General features: G+C 40.3%; 1 protein-coding gene across 4 annotated transcripts in view; it reads right to left on the reverse strand.

Moving 5' to 3' along the window:
• The window catches only part of NSMAF (neutral sphingomyelinase activation associated factor), a 62110-nt gene that overhangs the window by 28707 nt on the left and 16717 nt on the right, over nt 1-16686 (reverse strand). For all 4 annotated transcript variants that reach the window (XM_081258141.1, XM_081258140.1, XM_081258139.1 and 1 more), the window contains 7 exons: nt 14305-14383; nt 14138-14205; nt 14022-14058; nt 8380-8430; nt 5760-5831; nt 5414-5461; nt 5257-5309 (listed from right to left, as the gene is read on the reverse strand). In XM_081258141.1, coding sequence (XP_081114267.1) covers nt 5257-5309; nt 5414-5461; nt 5760-5831; nt 8380-8430; nt 14022-14058; nt 14138-14205; nt 14305-14383 — 408 coding nt within the window. The remainder of the gene's footprint in view (nt 1-5256; nt 5310-5413; nt 5462-5759; nt 5832-8379; nt 8431-14021; nt 14059-14137; nt 14206-14304; nt 14384-16686) is intronic.

A 16686-nucleotide genomic window follows, 5' to 3' on the forward strand; every position in this document is an offset into this window, starting at 1 on the left:
ACAAGGCATAAATTGACAGAAATACAGGGGAAAATAAACAATTCCACAATCATCACTGGTAATTTTAACACCCTTCTCTCAGTAATTGACAGAGCAAGTCAACAAAAATTTAGTAAAGTACAGATGATCTGAACAACCATCAGCCAACTGGCCCCAAATGATGTGTACTGAGCACTACACTCCACAACTTCAGAGCACACGTTCCCTTCACGGGCCTGGGAAACCCGTGTCAGAACAGACTGTACGCAGAGCCATACAACACATCTCAACAAACCTCAAAAGACTGAACCAGGGCTTCCCTGGTGGTGCAGTGGTTAAGAATCCGCCTGCCAATGCAGGTGACGTGGATTCGAGCCCTGGTCCGGGAGGATCCCACATGCCGCGGAGCAACTCAGCCCATGCGCCACAACTACTGAGCCTGCGCTCTAGAGCCCACGTGCCACAACTACTGAAGCTTGTGCGCCTAGAGCCCGGGCTCCGCAACAAGAGAAACCACTGCAATGAGAAGCCCACGTGCCACAACGAAGAGTAGCCCCCGCTTGCCGCAACTAGAGAAAGCCCGCACGCAGCAACGAAGACCCGACACAGCCAAAAATAAATAAATAAATTTATTTAAAAAAAAAAAAAAAAAGACTGAACCATGTACTCTCTGAACCAAGGGAGTATTAGATTAGAAATCAATAACAATACAACAGTAACAAGATCCCCAAATACAGAGAAGATAAACAACATATTTCTAAATAACCCAAAGAAAACCCCAATGGGTCAAAGAAGAAATGACAAAGGAAACCATGAAATATTTCATATGAATGATAATAAAAACATATTAAAATCTGAGGGATGCAGCTGAGCAGTGCTTAGAGGTAAATTTATGTTCTAGTCCTACTTATAAAAGAAGGTCTAAAATCAGTGATCTAAACTTTGTAGGAAGCTGGAAAGAGAACAAGTTAAACCCAAAGTAAGCTGAAGGAAGGAAATCATGAGCATGGAAATCAATTTTGTATAAAATGATTTTTATATAAAAATAGAGAAAAATCAATAAAGTCAAAAGTTGGATCTTTAAAAAGGTTAATAAAATTGGCAAACCTCTGGCAATACTGATAAATAAAAAACATAAACCATCAACGTAAGGAATGAAAGAGGGACCATAACTGCAGACCCTACTGAGGTTCAGAGGACATTAACAACTTGATGCCAGCACCTGACAACTTGGATGAACTGGACAAAGGTTTTGAAAAATGCAGCTTGACAAAATAGACACAAGAAGAAACAGACAATCTAACTAGTCCTATGTGTCAAACAAATAGATTGACTAAGTAAGAACACCTCAAGCCTACATGGCTTCACCAGTAAATGTGGTTAAAAATTTAAGCAAGAAATACAATCCTACACAAACTCTTTTGGGAAAAAGAAGATAAAGGGAAATTTCTAAACTCATGTTATGTGGCTAGCATAACCCTGATGGCAAAACCTCACAAATACACTAAGATTTACAGAGTAATATCCATAAACAGAGATGCAAAAATCCTTTACAAAATACTAGCAAAGCAAATCCAGCAATATGTAAAAAGAACAATATATCATAAGCAATTTGGATTTATCCCATGAATACAACGTTGTTTTAACACTGAGAAAACAACATAATTCACGATATTAACAGAATTAAAGGAAAAAAAAGATCATCTCAATAAACGCACAAAAAGTACTTAACAAAATTCTAAACCTATTTTTGAAAATACTCTCAGCAAACCAGGAATAAAAAGAAACTTCCTCACTCTGATAAAGGCCATCTATGAAAAACCTACAGCTGGTAACATTCTTTAATGGTGAAACATTAAATCCTTTTCCTGTAAGACCAAGAACAAGGCAAGAATATGTCTGCTCCCGCTGCGTCTATTAATCAAACTGTGCAATGAGGCAAGAAGTAGAAATAAAAGCCACAAGTATTTCTGTGAAACTGTCATTATTCACAGATTAAATAATTAGGGATATAGAAAACTCTATGGAATCTACAAAAAAAACCTGCTAGGACTAATGAGTAAATTGTGAATTTGGAAAAGTCACAGGATACAAGGTCATTGTTTCTAAAGAACAAAAAAACAAACAACAACAACAACAAACTACTTCTATATACCAGTAACAAATAATTGGAAACTAAAATTTCAATAGCATCAAAAAAACAAAAAATCTAGGATTACAGCCAACAAATCTAGGATTACAGCATCCACACCCACTAAACATATAATAACGGGGGAACTGGATGAGGGGAAAAGAACTCTTTGCACTCACTGTCTTTACATCTTTTCTTTAAATCTAAAATTAGTCCAAAGTATTTTAAAGAGGACATTTTGGGGTACAAATGGGGAAACCTGAATATGGAGCTATAAATTACCCGGCATACAGAATATTGCTACTTGAGTGTTATAACAGTACGGAGGAATGTCACAGAACTTTCTTGTGAGAGATACATGTTGAAGTAGTTATGGGTGAAGTGTCAGGAAGTCTTGCAGTGTCATTTCAAATGGTTCAGGGAAAAGTTGTATGCATGTATTTTATATGTATCATACAAACATACATATATATGCACATCAGCTATACATGTATACATACATACAACATATATACAGACATATATGCATTATTTATACATGTACACACACACACACAGAGCAAGCATGAGCATGTAAGAACCAAAGCAAATTCAGCAAAATGTTGATAAATTGACGCTTGGTGACTCATAAGGTATCTGTGTTCACTATATTATCTTTCAACTTGGGAAGACTTGAACTTTTTCAGAATGAACAACAGGGAAAAATAAATATAGTTTCAATGAAAAAGCATTTCCTTGGAAGTATGATGAAAATTTATCTCAGCAAAAGTTTACCTTCTTTCTTTTAGAGGAAGTATACAATCCTGAAATATCTCACTTCACGCTGCAAAAAAGTCTTCCCCAAATTCTTCAGCCTAACACTTTGGAGACTGGATAAATCAAAAGTTTCATAGTGAACCATTTTTAAAATTAATGTCATGCTGAAGTCCAGGATTAAAGTCTAAATCGCTACTTAGAAAAATTACACATTCTAAGTGGGTCAAAAGAAACTAATTCTTATTACTCCTTTTCCTTCCTAAAATGGAAGCTATTGTTTCCTCCCAACAATCCATTTAACTAATATATCCTACAAGTACAAAAATGAAAAGAAAATTAATGCTATATAGGTGAAACAGAAAAAGAAGTAAACAAACATAAACACAGAAAACACGTTATTGGCCAGATGGCTTTTCTGGCAAATTCTTTAACATCTGAAAATGTAGTGTAAGGGTCACAAATCTCACAAAGGTAGCAATAAAACAGAATATTACAAATGAATCTCATTTATACACATAAGCTTCTAGCAAAAGCCTAGAACATAATAATCCATAAATGAATCTATTCAACCAATACTTTCTACTTTGTCCTAAGCCTGAGGATTCCAAATACAAAAATCTAAAAATAAACATCTAAAATAAAAATGATATCTAGTGATTAGAGACTGAAACAATCGCTACATAAGATTTTGTACATATTAGAGAATCTATATATAAAGTTAACGGAATGGGTCACAATGTGTAGCAGGGTTGCAGGTTTACACAAAAATCTACTACATTCTAAGTATCAACAATAAAATGAAATATTTTAGGATATCATTTACAACACCATCAAAAATACGAAGTACTTGGAATAAATGTAGCACAAGAGAAGAAAGAACTTTATAAAGAAAAATCATAAAGAAGACTTAAATAAATGGAAAGTTTCACTGCAATCACAGTCAAAATCCCAGCACGCCTTTCCTTTATGAAACTTGAGAAGCTGATTCTAAATTTATACAGAAGTGTGTAAGACCAAGAACAGTGAAGACGTAAGTTAAGAAGGGGAAATATGGTGCAGGACCCTGTACTGCCTGATATTAAGAGTTGTCCTAAAGCTACAGTAATTCATACAGTGATACTGCAGATGGAGACAAATAGCCCAAATCTACTTAACAGAAGGAAATCTACTTAAAATAAGGCAAGAAACGAATAAGAGAACAGGTTAATATAAAAGTATACTTACTTGCAGAAAATATATTGGATACTTAGAAAAGCCAAAAACCCCCCAAAACAAACAAAAAACCCAACACACCCCCAAACCAAAAACCGAAACAAAACTCCACTAGATCAGTAAGAACGTGGTCTCTAGGTCCCTGCAGGACACCTTAGGAAGGGACCTAACAGCCTGACGGGTCGGGAAAGACTTTCCAGAACAACTGCCAGCTCAGCTGAAACGAGAAGAGCAGGAAGAGCTGGGCAGGTGCAGAGGAGGCAGGAGGCCGAGCATTCCGAGCAGAGGCTCAGAGGCACGAGGCCACAAGGCGCCTCGGGAACCGCCCAGAACGCAGAGATCCAGAGCAGAGCCTTCAAGAGCCACCGGCGGCCGGAACAGTGACAGAGGCTAAACCAGGGCGCCCCGTGTGCAGGTGAGGTGAAGACTTTACCCCGAAGGCACTGGAAGTCTGGAAGAGTTTCCAACAGACAAGCGATATAAAGAAATAAGTTCTTTAGAAAGAATGGATTTTAAAAGTACATTAGAGACAGTGACATGGACATATATACACTACCAAATGTGAAATCGATAGCTAGTGGGAAGCAGCCGCATAGCACAGGGAGATCAGCTCGGTGCTTTGTGACCACCTGGGGGGGCGGATAAGGAGGGTGGGAGGAAGGGAGACGCAAGAGGGAGGGGATACGGGAACATACGTATATGTATAACTGATTCACTTTGTTATAAAGCAGAAACTAACCCACCATTGTAAAGCAATTATACTCCAATAAAGATGTTTAAAAAAAAAAGTACATTCGACACAGTGCAGAAGACAGGATTGGAGCAGGGAAGGCTGGAGTTGGGGACAACCTAAACGCTGTCACTGTGATCTTAGTGGCAGGGGCTGGTGGCCTGAAAGGAGGCGCTAACGTGTGAAAGGACAGAAGCTCATAGACTGGGAAGATCGTGGAGAGCAGCTGGCACCAGGCTTTTCTGATGGACAGATGTCAGCTGGGACAAGTGGCAAGGAGGCCCCAGACTCTGCTCTGGCACTGATGCCAGGGCCGTTCCCCCAGACGAGCAGGTCTGGGGTGAGGCACGTGGTAACACCCACTATCGGTTCTGGACACACTGAATGAGGCACCAGGGAACGATGCCACTGCTTTCGTAATCAGGGAACAAAATCATTGAAAACTTACCTGTTTTTGTCAAATGACGTCCTAGCCAAACGGGACTGCAAAATGGCTGTTATCTTTAAAACAGAATCATTTAAAAAGTATGGATATAAGGATTTATAAGTGACATATCGATACACGTTCATTCACAATAAAGATACAGATCTTTAGAAACTCTTACCATAGCAGTTTGGTCCCCAAGTTTGTCCAGACAGGATGCTCTGTGAAGCTACGATTATATAAATATACATGAATTTATTTTTTCTCTCAGATGCTTTGAAGATGTTTCCTTAGAAACAATGAAACACAACCACCATTCTGTTACTTAGTAACAGGTAAGAATGACTCATAATATCTATGGCTTCTTCCTAATGTATAGTTTTCAAGTTCAACATATTCAAGTAAATCTGTTTCAGATTTATAAAAAAGGTTATGGTTTTGGTAAGACGTATGAGTATGAAATTCTTTAAAAAAAAACGTTTATGCCTCAGTTTGCCAGTGAATGTCTGAGAAAAGCCCTGGCTTACCTGAAGCAATGTCTCCACGACACCTTCCACCTTCCCTGAAACATCCAACTCGAAGACATATTCCATCGTGCCCTAAAAAAGAGGGAGACCAAGCACGTCAGGACCCATCCCTTTACGACATTTGCAGCCCCCGCTGACCTGTGCAGGCGCCTGCCTGGCGTGTCCTCTCACAGCCCACACGGAATGAGGGCCCCGGGGGAGCAGTCTGTTGGATTTACTGCTGTATTTACTATTTCCTTCCTTCTACTAAGTTTGGGCTTAGTTTGCTCTTCTTTTTCTGGTTCCTTGAGGTGTATAGTTAGGTTTTTTAATTTGAGATCTTCAAGGTAAGCATTTAACACTAAACTTCCCCCTCTTAGGACTGCTTTTGCTGCATCTTTTCAGTTTTGGTATGTTCTGTTTTCGTTTTGATCGTCTTGAGGTCTTTTGGGTTTTGTTCTTTTACTTCTTTATTGGATTATAATTGCTTTACAATGTTGTGTTAGTTTCTATTGTACAACAAAGTGAATCAGCTATATGTATACCTATATCCCCTCCCTCTTGAGTCTAATTTCTCTTTTTTATTTCTTTGACCTATTGGTTGTTCAAGAGTGTTGTTTCATTTCCACATACGTGTGAATTTTCGTGCTGCCATGGATTTCTGGTTTCACTCCATGGTGGTTGTAATCTTCTTAGATTTGTTGACTTGTTTTGTGACCCAACACGTGACCTGTCCTGGAGAACGTCCCGTGTGCACGTGAGAAGAGTGTGTGTCCTGCTACTGCGGGGCAGGATGTTCTGTGTCTGTGAGGCCCATCTGGCTGGAGTGCTGGTCGAGTCCTCCGTCTCCTGAGTGACCCTCTGTCTGGATGATCTACCCACTGTTGAAGGCGGGGCTCGGACGGAGTCTCCTCGGTCCTGTGCTCCTGTCAGTCTCTCCTTTCAGTCCTGTCAGTGCTGGCTTCATACACTCAGGTGCTCTGAGGCCGGGTGTGCAAGTGTTGTGACGGGTAATTTTATGTGTCACAAGCTGCACTCTTCTCTTTCCCGAGGGTGAGTCTGCTGGGTTGTATCTGCCCGTGTCTCTGGCGCAGGGTCCCCTGGAGCAGCTGCACAATGCCCAGCTCTTTCCTGTTTTCAGGGATCCCCAGGCACCTAGAGCATTATGGGTCCTGTCAGAGGTCCAGGACAGGTGAGACAGAAGCCAGTCCCTCAGGCAGCTGCCCCCAAAAGCCAGAACATTGGACCTACGGTCCCGTCTTGTCTTTCCCTCCCCAGGGAGAAGATGGGAGCTGGGAGTTCCCTACCATCACGTGACACAGTGCCACGGGAGGGACTACAGTGAAAGGATGCTACGGTGTTCCCACAGCCTCAGTGTGGCTCATTTCATGCTCACCTGGGGCGCAGGGCACTCTTAACTGGTTTCTGGATTTCTCACAAAGGGAACTGAGTCAGTCTCTCCATTAGGGGAACAAGGGTCTGGGGCTCCTAGTCTATCAAGTCTCATGATCATGGTCCAAGTCACAACCCCGCCCCTTTAAACCTGAGAATCCTTTGGTGTCCTAATTCACAAGAGCTTTTCTTTGCTTCAGAAAACCTTACTCGTTTCCTTTTATGTAACTTTTCAGCAGCTTTGCACTTCAAGTGGGTGACAGGAGAGCCTCTGCAGGGAGAGTACACCAGGCAGCGGTTCTCAACTTGGGGGCAGGGGGGAGTTCCACCACCCCTGCGGGGCACTTATCAATGTGTGGTGCCACACAACAAAGGGGGACAGTGCAGAGGGGGCACTCCTGCGTGGGAACAGCCTGTAACGTAAGGGACAGCCCCTCACAGTGAAGAACCGTCCTTCCCAAACTGCCAGTAGCACCACCTGTGAGTGACGAGATCTCAGTATTCACCGTTTCTGAGTGACCGGCGCATGCAGACGTTTCTTGTACATAAAACTCAGAGGGGGCTGCACGTGGCTGGCGCGTCCCCTCCAAGCTGCTGAGAACCCGCAGGCTGGCCTGTGACCGGAACTGCCATCCAGCCTGTAGGACGTCTGCTCAGAGAGGGTGGCTTTTCCTAATTCAGAGGTGTCGTCTATAGGAGCACTAGTCCCATCTCTAGGTCTCGTAAAAACTCTTCTGCTAGGAGTTATCCCTTTACTGCATACTAAGCTGCAGCATAAAGCATTAATTAAAGCACAGAACGGTTGGATGTAACGTCTAGTTACACGTCTTGTGTTCACGGCCCCTCAGAGCTTCTACCCAATCAGCAGCATTTATAAATTATTACTGAGCTCTTAAATAAGGGTACTTTATAGCCTATAAGTATTTCTCAAACATTTAAAAGGAGTTCTCATTGATATCCAGTAAATAATCTTTTAAATGATGCATATTCTGATTTCAACTTTTAACCTAATAATTTAAGCTTTTTTTCCCCCTAATAGATAGACACACCTATTTTAAAGTTAAAAAGTTAATTGAAATCTCTTGGACTAAAGTCTGTCATTCCCTTGGGTAATTTTTTTTTATAACTGCTAGGGAACAAGCTTTTAAATACCCATTATATTGCATTAAAGAAGTTAACAGAGACACAGAATCTTATTGCTCAAAATCACTATGTAAATTGCTGGGGATAAATGAAAAGCTTTACTTACCCTTTCTATTTTATATGGTGCAACAATGTTGTGTTCTTTAATGAAATATACCTGAGAAAGACAAATCAAGACTTGTAAAATATTAAACATTATCACAGTAATGAGTTACTGTTAATTAGGATGTTATGAATCGAATTTAAATCGTTACATAATGTTTCCAAAAGCAGTTGCATTAATATTAGTATGGCTTTAAAGTTCTGATGTTAAAATAACAAACATTAAATTAAAAAGAGATTCATCAAGGCAACAAGGTAGCAGCCACTGCTGGATAAATACAATGTCTAAGATGTCTTATGAATGTCATCACTTGTACCCAGTAACCAGACAAGTGAAGGAAGCTAATCTAAGGCTGATTTTCTAAGAAATGAGTAAAACAAAGTCACTGTGGTATGAAATCCATTCATCAACATAAAGAAAACTCTCTTCTCTAGACAGACAGACAGACACACACACACTCATTCCCCTTTATTCTATCAGCAAAAGAATATTTGGAAGCAAAACTCTAAAAGCCTAAAGAACCATAACATATTTCTGAAACACTGTGACCTGGTAATCAAAAAACACAAAAGTTGTGTTTATTTGGTTGTGTGCTTAACCCAGGAAGCTTAATACTTGAAAGAGTAGCTTATATCTAGTCACGCCTTGATGTAAAGCTGATTTTGAGTTTATTTGATATGAGACCTCTTATACAAACTACTGAAAGGAGGTGAAAGGATTTGGGGGCTTTATTCTTAAGTTTATTAAAATTATACTAAAATGTATATTTTTATAATGGAAACCATACATTCAACTGAAAAAGTACCTACTCCTTTCAAGATAAGGACTTTCTAGAATAAAGCAACAGTGTAGAATGATACACTAGAAATAATGAGAACACAGGTGTGGACTGGAATCATCAATAGTGGTGTCCTTCCCCAAATAGATGGCCATAACTGCTTTCATAAAACAACATGAAGTCAAAGATAGCCTCTGAAATGTTTTCTTCCCTAAAATTATTAGAATCATGGAAGGCAGACTTAGAAAATCACCTAATCTGATATCTCCCAGGCTTCATAAAATAATTTTCAATATGCATTAAAAAGAGCCATGAACAAGAGGGCTAAGTGATCCAAAAACCACCGGAGGCTCTCTGCTCCAGACCACTCACCCCTTGAGAACCTCAACGCTTCGCGTCCAGTCCTAGCGTAAAGAAATCTCTGCCTCTGTGTTTCCCACAGCTTTTCCCGTGCTTGCTCGATCACAGCACTTGAGCACGTCAAGAAGCTGGAGATCCGCAGAGAGTGGAGCCAACGCCGACCTCCTCCACCCTTTCATTTTCAAGGTGAAGAAGGTGAGACTCACAGCAAAAAGGCAGTGGTATGAGCTCTAGTCCTCTCTCATCTATAATTTTGTAAAGATCTACAGGTGAATTAAGGACAGCTAACCCTTGAAGAACGTGGGGTTGAACTGCATGGGTCCACTTACACGTGGATTGTTTTCAGTAAATATATTGGAAAAGTATGTGGAGATTTGGGACAATTTGAAAGAAGATGAACTGTGTAGCCTAGAAATATCAGAAAAATTAAGAAATTGTCATGAGTGCATAAAATATATGTAGATACTAGTCTACCATATCATTTACAACCATAAAACATACACAAATCTATGATAAAGAGTTAAAACTTATCAAAACGTATGCACACGCTAACAGACCGTACATGGATGGCACCCATCTTAGTCGAGAGAAATGTAAATAACTAAAGATGCAGCATGAAATCACAGCTGCATACGTTCACCGTGGTTCACACTGTATCACGGTCATAACTTCACAGCCGCCTCCTGGGATACTGCGCTGAGGTCGAGTGCTGAGAGGAACCTCCGAAGCCCGCGGACGCTATTCATCTCCGCGTAAGCAGCAGTGAATCGGGCATCGCGGTAAAAAGTGGCCCCTCCTGGTTCTCGTGCATTTTTCATCGTGTTTAGTATAAGATCGCAAACCTGGAATAACACCATGGGACCCACACAAAGTGCCACTAGTGATGCTGGCAGTGCTCCCGAGAAGCAAAGTCATGACATGACGAGAAAAAGCTGAATCACTTGATATGTGTACCACTGATTGAGGTGAAGTCAGCAGCTGCGGTTGCCACCATTTCAAGATAAATGAATCCAATGTGAACACCATTGTAAAAAGGAAAAGGAAATTCATGAAGCCATCAGGCAGCTACCCAGCAGGCGGGAGAACCTGGCACTTTTTGTCAACTACCTTTTTATCACGTACTGAAAATGCAGCTTTTATGTGCGTGCAGGGTTGCTGCGTGATGACTAAATATGAAGTCATCATATGACAACTTAAAGCAAAAGGAAGGTGAAGGATCTGAAGCTGGAAAATTTAATGTCAGCAAAGGATGGTTTGATAATTTTGGAAAGAGATTTCGCTTTGAAAATGTCAAGATAACAGGAGAAGCAGCTTCTGCCAACCAGTAGGCAGCAGACGAGCTCCCAGACACCATCAAGGAAATCACGGAGGAGAAAGGGTATCCGCCTGATCAGGTGTGAATGCAGATGAAAGTGCCCTCTTCTGAGAAAAAAAAATCCACGAAGGACATTCATTAATAAGGAAGAGACACGAGGACCAGGATTTAAGGCAGGAAGGGATAGGCAAACTCTGCTGTTTTGTGCAAATGCAATGGGGTCGATGACCAGGACTGCCCTGATCTATAAAGCTGCTGACCCCCAGCCTTGAAGGGAAGAGGAAACCCCAGCTGCCAGTCTTTTGGTTGGACAAGAAGGTCTGGACAACAAGAACACTTTTTCTGGATTAGTTCCATCGATGCTTTGTCCCTGAAGTCAGGAAGTATTCTGCCAGTACAGGATTGCCCTTTAATGTTCTTTTAATTGGACAATACCCCTGGCCACCTAGAACCCCATGAGTTCAACACCAAAGATGTCCAAGTGGTCTACTTGCCCCCAAACCCAGCATCTCTAATTCAGCCTCTAGATCAGGGGTCATAAGAACCTTTAAGGCTTATTACATATGGTACTCTGTGCAAAGGACCGTCAACACTGTGGAACAGAACATCATGAGAGTCTGGAAGGATTACACCATTGAAGATGCCACGGTTGTTATAGAAAAAGCCATGAAAGCCATCAAGCCCAAAACAATACATTCCTGCTAGAGAAAACTGTGTCCAGATGCTGTGCATGACTTTACAGGATTTACAACAGAGCCTATCAAGGAAATCATGAATCAGATTTTGGATATGGCAAAAAAAGGTAGGGGGTTGAAATGTCTCAAGATATGGATCTTGGAGAAATTCAAGAACTAATGGACACCACACCCGAGGAATTAACAGAAGACAACCAGATGGAGATGAGAGCTTCCAAACCAGCGACAGATGATGAGGAAGTAGATGTAGAAGAAGCAGTGCCAGGAAACAAACTGACATGAGACCACCTAGCAGCAGGCTCTGATTTCTGAGACTGCTTTTTGACTTCTTTTATGACATGGACCCTTCTAGGACACAGGCACTGAAACTAAAGCAAACGGTGGAAGAAGGATTGGTACCATATAGCAACATTTTGAGAGAAATAAAAAAGCAGAAAAGTCAGCCAGAAATCATGATGTATTTCCGTAAAGTTAAATTGAGTGTGTCTGCCTCTCCTGCCCCACCCGTCTCCCCTCCATCTCTGCCACCTGCGACAGCAAGACCAACCCACACCCTCCTGCTCAGCGTGAAGACAGACAACAGGAATGAAGACCTCTGTGACGCTCCACTTCCACCTAATGACTAGTAAACAATCACCCTGTCGTGCAGTTAATAAATTCACCTGTTGTGTTTGTCTTCATGTGAACATCTAATAACCATGTGGAAGAAGTGTATGATACATTTCTGTGTTCATCACTGTCATCACCACCTAAGTATTCATAGTGTAGAACATCGTGTGCAAGACTTGTACTGAAGTGGACAGCCTATCCTTGCATAGGCATAAGGGGAGTGATTTTAATATAAGATTAATCATGTGTTAGTTTTCTGGTTTCATAACTTTGCTTTCAAAGAATTACATTACTGTTCAGATGTCTTTCTCTATCATCACGGGTTTAAAAAAAATGTAATCATGTTTGGGGCTTCCCTGGTGGTGCAGTGGTTAAGAATCCGCCTGCCAATGCAGGGGACACAGCTTCGAGCCCTGGTCTGGGAAGATCCCACATGCCGCGGAGCAACTAAGCCCGTGCACCACAGCTACTGAGCCTGTGCTCTAGAGCCTGCAAGCCACAACTACTGAAGCCCACACGTCACAACTACTGAAGCCCGCACGTCACAACTACTGAAGCCCGCGTGCCTAGAGCCTGTGCTCCGCAACAAGAGAAGCCACAATGAGAAGCCCGCACACCGCAACGAAGAGCAGCCCCCACTCGCCGCAACGAAGACCCAACACAGCCAAAAATAAATAAAATAAATAAATAAAGAAAAATTTTTGAAAAATAAAATGTAACCACGTTTCCCATACTGAATTACAAATCTGATACAACACTGTGTGCCATAACACTTTTAGCACGATTCACTCAACAGTGTACAGGCTGGGCTACTGGGAAGCAATCGTATTGATGACACAGGCTACGATCAAGCAATCATCCTGCTGCTTCTTCATGATCAGTGCATGAATCACACTTGTGAATAACACGTTTCTTTTTCACATTCTTTTCATTTTTGATGTCTAATGTTAGTAACACATCTAACATCTACAGTGTTTTGTATCACATTAAGACAATACTGATGTAGGTACTGACAGACATGATTCATCTTATAAACAGATGACATAAACTTACAGTATGGATAAGTACAGTACATACTGCAAATGCATTTTCTCTTCCTTATGATTTTCTTAATAACATTTTCTTTTCTCTAACTTATTGTAAGAATACAGTATATAATATATATAACATACAAAACATGTGTTGTCAACTGTCTATGTCATCAGTAAGGCAACAGTAGGCTATTCGTAGTAAGTCTGGGGGAGTCAAAAGTTATACATAAATTTTCATCTGTTTGTGTGTGTGGGCGCGGGGGTCAGTGCCCCCAACTCCCGCTTTGTTCAAGGGTCAGTTGTGTATGACAGGAGGAAAAACGTGTGATTTATCTCCGTACTGCCAGTGTTCACACAGTACTGGATGCACAAATCTATATTGAGTAAATGTGAAATGAAGAAAAGGTCACGACCCCAAGCATTATACTATAATTAGACAAGGCTACACATCTTGAGCCGTGGCCTCGGTTGTCACCATGAGTCCATCTGAGTTCACTGAAGCGGGGGGCACTGGCCTCCCACCTTCCAACTGCAGTCCTTTATCTCCACCCTCACACACTGTCAGGACTCCTCAGGACGGACCCACACAGCCTGCAGGCACCACACGCTTCATGAACATTAAGGAACGCATCAGGGATCACAGCTTCTAAGACATATAGTTCTCAATGACTAACTTTAAAAGAATTTAAACATCATTCCCTGTGGCCTTCATTTGAGATTTCTACAAATAATTTCATTGTGCTTAAAAAAATGTGTATATATATGTATGTATATACACACACACATACATATGTATGTATTTATTCATTTAAATGTTCGTTCAGGTCAGAAAAAAATGTTTACTAGGTGCTTCTTACCTGACTGAAAATGAGTGAGATCCCCCCGGATACTGCCCTAAAATGCAGATAAAAGTTATTAAATATATGTAATCTTTTGGTAGAAGTAAAATTACACAGTTGTGACAATGACATACTTTGCGAAGTGTCTATTGGCTCCATTTTCTCCATGTTTTCCTATTTTTATACAATCTCTCAAAGGAATCTGGATAAAATTGAGAGAGAAATATTATAAAAAATAAGCCAAGGTAAAATATATACAAAAAAATAGGACCGTTTCTGTTCACATTTAAAATGCATTTACCTTAATGATGGGCTGGGATATTGCATCTGGTTCAAAAATAACTGATTTTGAACATATTTTTAAGGAGCCTCCGATTTTCCTAGAGATGAAAGTACAAAAGGTTATTATTAGTGAATGTAACAAAAGTCACAAAAGAATCATAATACATTTTAACTAGAATGTAGATGACTAAAGTATCAACTAATAAAAGATCAACAGAGAGAAGGGTATGAAAGGCTGGAAAACATAGCAAAAATATTTTCCTCATCTCCCCCTCCCTAGAGGTTAAAGAATCTGCATGTGTTGTAATACGGCCTCACTGGTTGAGCAGTGTCTCACGTATTTTATTCGCATTACTTCATCTGGTCCTCACAACTACTGTGAAAGGGAAACAGTTTTCTGATCCTTAAGAAACGCGGATCCATCCTGTCTGTGGTAAATTCTTTTGACTTTTAATTTCCTATATCTTAAAGAACTATTCAGAAAGCAATACTAAGTATCTAACGTTGATTAGGTAGGGGATTTTTTGTTTTCTTACTTATAATCATGCAAAAATAACAAGCGTTTGAATTTAGAACACAGAACGCTTTTACCGGTGATTCTGGGGTACAAAGGAATTCCAGGAAAAACTGGTTCTATGATAATAAGCAATTTTAAAGACTATCTGCCTACTACTATAATATCAAATAAATCAGTTATCGGCTTCACCATTCTCCTTTCTTGGGACATTTATAAGGCTCCAATGAGTTTTGGGGAAAAGCCTGCCTGAACATGTTAGAGGCCCATATGCCTCACTTGCCTGAAGCCAATAAAAATCTATACACTTGATTGTCTTTTATTGACTAGATGACTTTTATCAATTGATCAAACCAAGGCAATAACTTATTATATAATCAAAACACGGGTTAAGAAATGCTGGAACATCTTATAAAAAAAAATCACCTTAAGATTAGTTTCCCAGAGTACATTTTATCTACAAGTGAAGCTCTAAGGATCTTACGTTTTTTAAAATCACTTGTATGACATCTGGACTTTTTCTCCAGTCATTCCTCAGTGTCCTAGTGAACGCTTCTTACTCTGGCCGTTCCAGGGCCTCTTAACTGAAGCAATTATGTTACTTATACTCTAGAAAGACCAACCTGCTCTTCCTGCTTCTGTACCCACCCCACCACCACCACCCCACCTCCCACCCCACCCCCGGCTGAGTCAGTTCTTCTTCTATCAAAGAAACCTCACATCCTTCCTGGCTTACAAATACACCAATGGCGTTCTAACCCACAGGATAAAGTCCCATCACAGTCTGAGAAAGGCCTACCTCTGTGTACGTAGATAATATGTACCCAGTGCACAAGAAGGCTGGTCATGCTGAAGGTCATGATTTAGCCTGCAATTCTTCTTCCTCAAAAGCTCTTTTAAATTTTTATTTTATATCATTTCTTTCCATGCTGTTACCTGCATTTACTTTCCTAACACCCTAAATTACCTAATAATAACTTAAGTACTTTTATGGCAATTGCTAAACAAATACAAATAGAATAGAAAATTCCCAAGTATCAATCACCTAGTTTCTGCAGTTGTTAACATGCAGTCATTCTTGTTTTGTGTACAACACCTCAGAACCCTGCTGGATTTTAGATAAATTCCCAGACATCCTATACTTCATTTATATATACTTTAACATGAATCTCTGAAGATAAACTCTTTCAATAAATGACCTATCATTGTTATACCTAAAAAAATTAATAATTCCTTAATATCATCAAGGATACAGCCAGGATTCAAATTTTTCTATTTCATAAGTGTGTTCTTATAGTTGGTTTGTTCAAATTGGAACACAAAGTCCATATTACATTTAGTTGACATGTCTCTCAGTATCTCTTAATCTAAGGCAACTTTCATTTTCCCGCATTACAAACTTTGCTAAACGCATCTCTGTGGTTTTCCTCTATCCCATTTCCTTTATATAATTGGTAAGATTAAAAGACTTGACCAGTGCAGGTTTGATTTTCTGGTAAGGGTTCGTCAGAGGCAGTGCACATGTACTTCCCTCATATCAGGAGGCCGCAGTGGGTTCAGGTAATGCCTATCTTGATACGTGCATTAAAAAATTTCTCAGCGGCTTTTCATCTGCTGGTTTAGCAGCCACTGAAGATTCTGTCTATATCAGAGGTTGGCAAACTTCTTCTATAAAGAGCCAGATAGTAAATATTTTCGACTTTGCAGGCCATTTGGTCTCTGTCACTATTCAGTTCTACTTCCGTGTTGCAGGAAAGCAACCACACACAATATGTAAACAAGTGGGTGTTCCAATAAAACTTTATTTACAAAAACAAGTAGCAGGCCAGATGTGACCATAGTTTGTCAACTCCTGATATAGATCCATTATTCACTAGGGGTTGAAAT

This window comes from Mesoplodon bidens, assembly GCF_964165515.1.
Source record: "Mesoplodon bidens genome assembly, chromosome: 16".
In the NCBI taxonomy this organism is placed as follows: Eukaryota; Metazoa; Chordata; class Mammalia; order Artiodactyla; family Ziphiidae; genus Mesoplodon; species Mesoplodon bidens.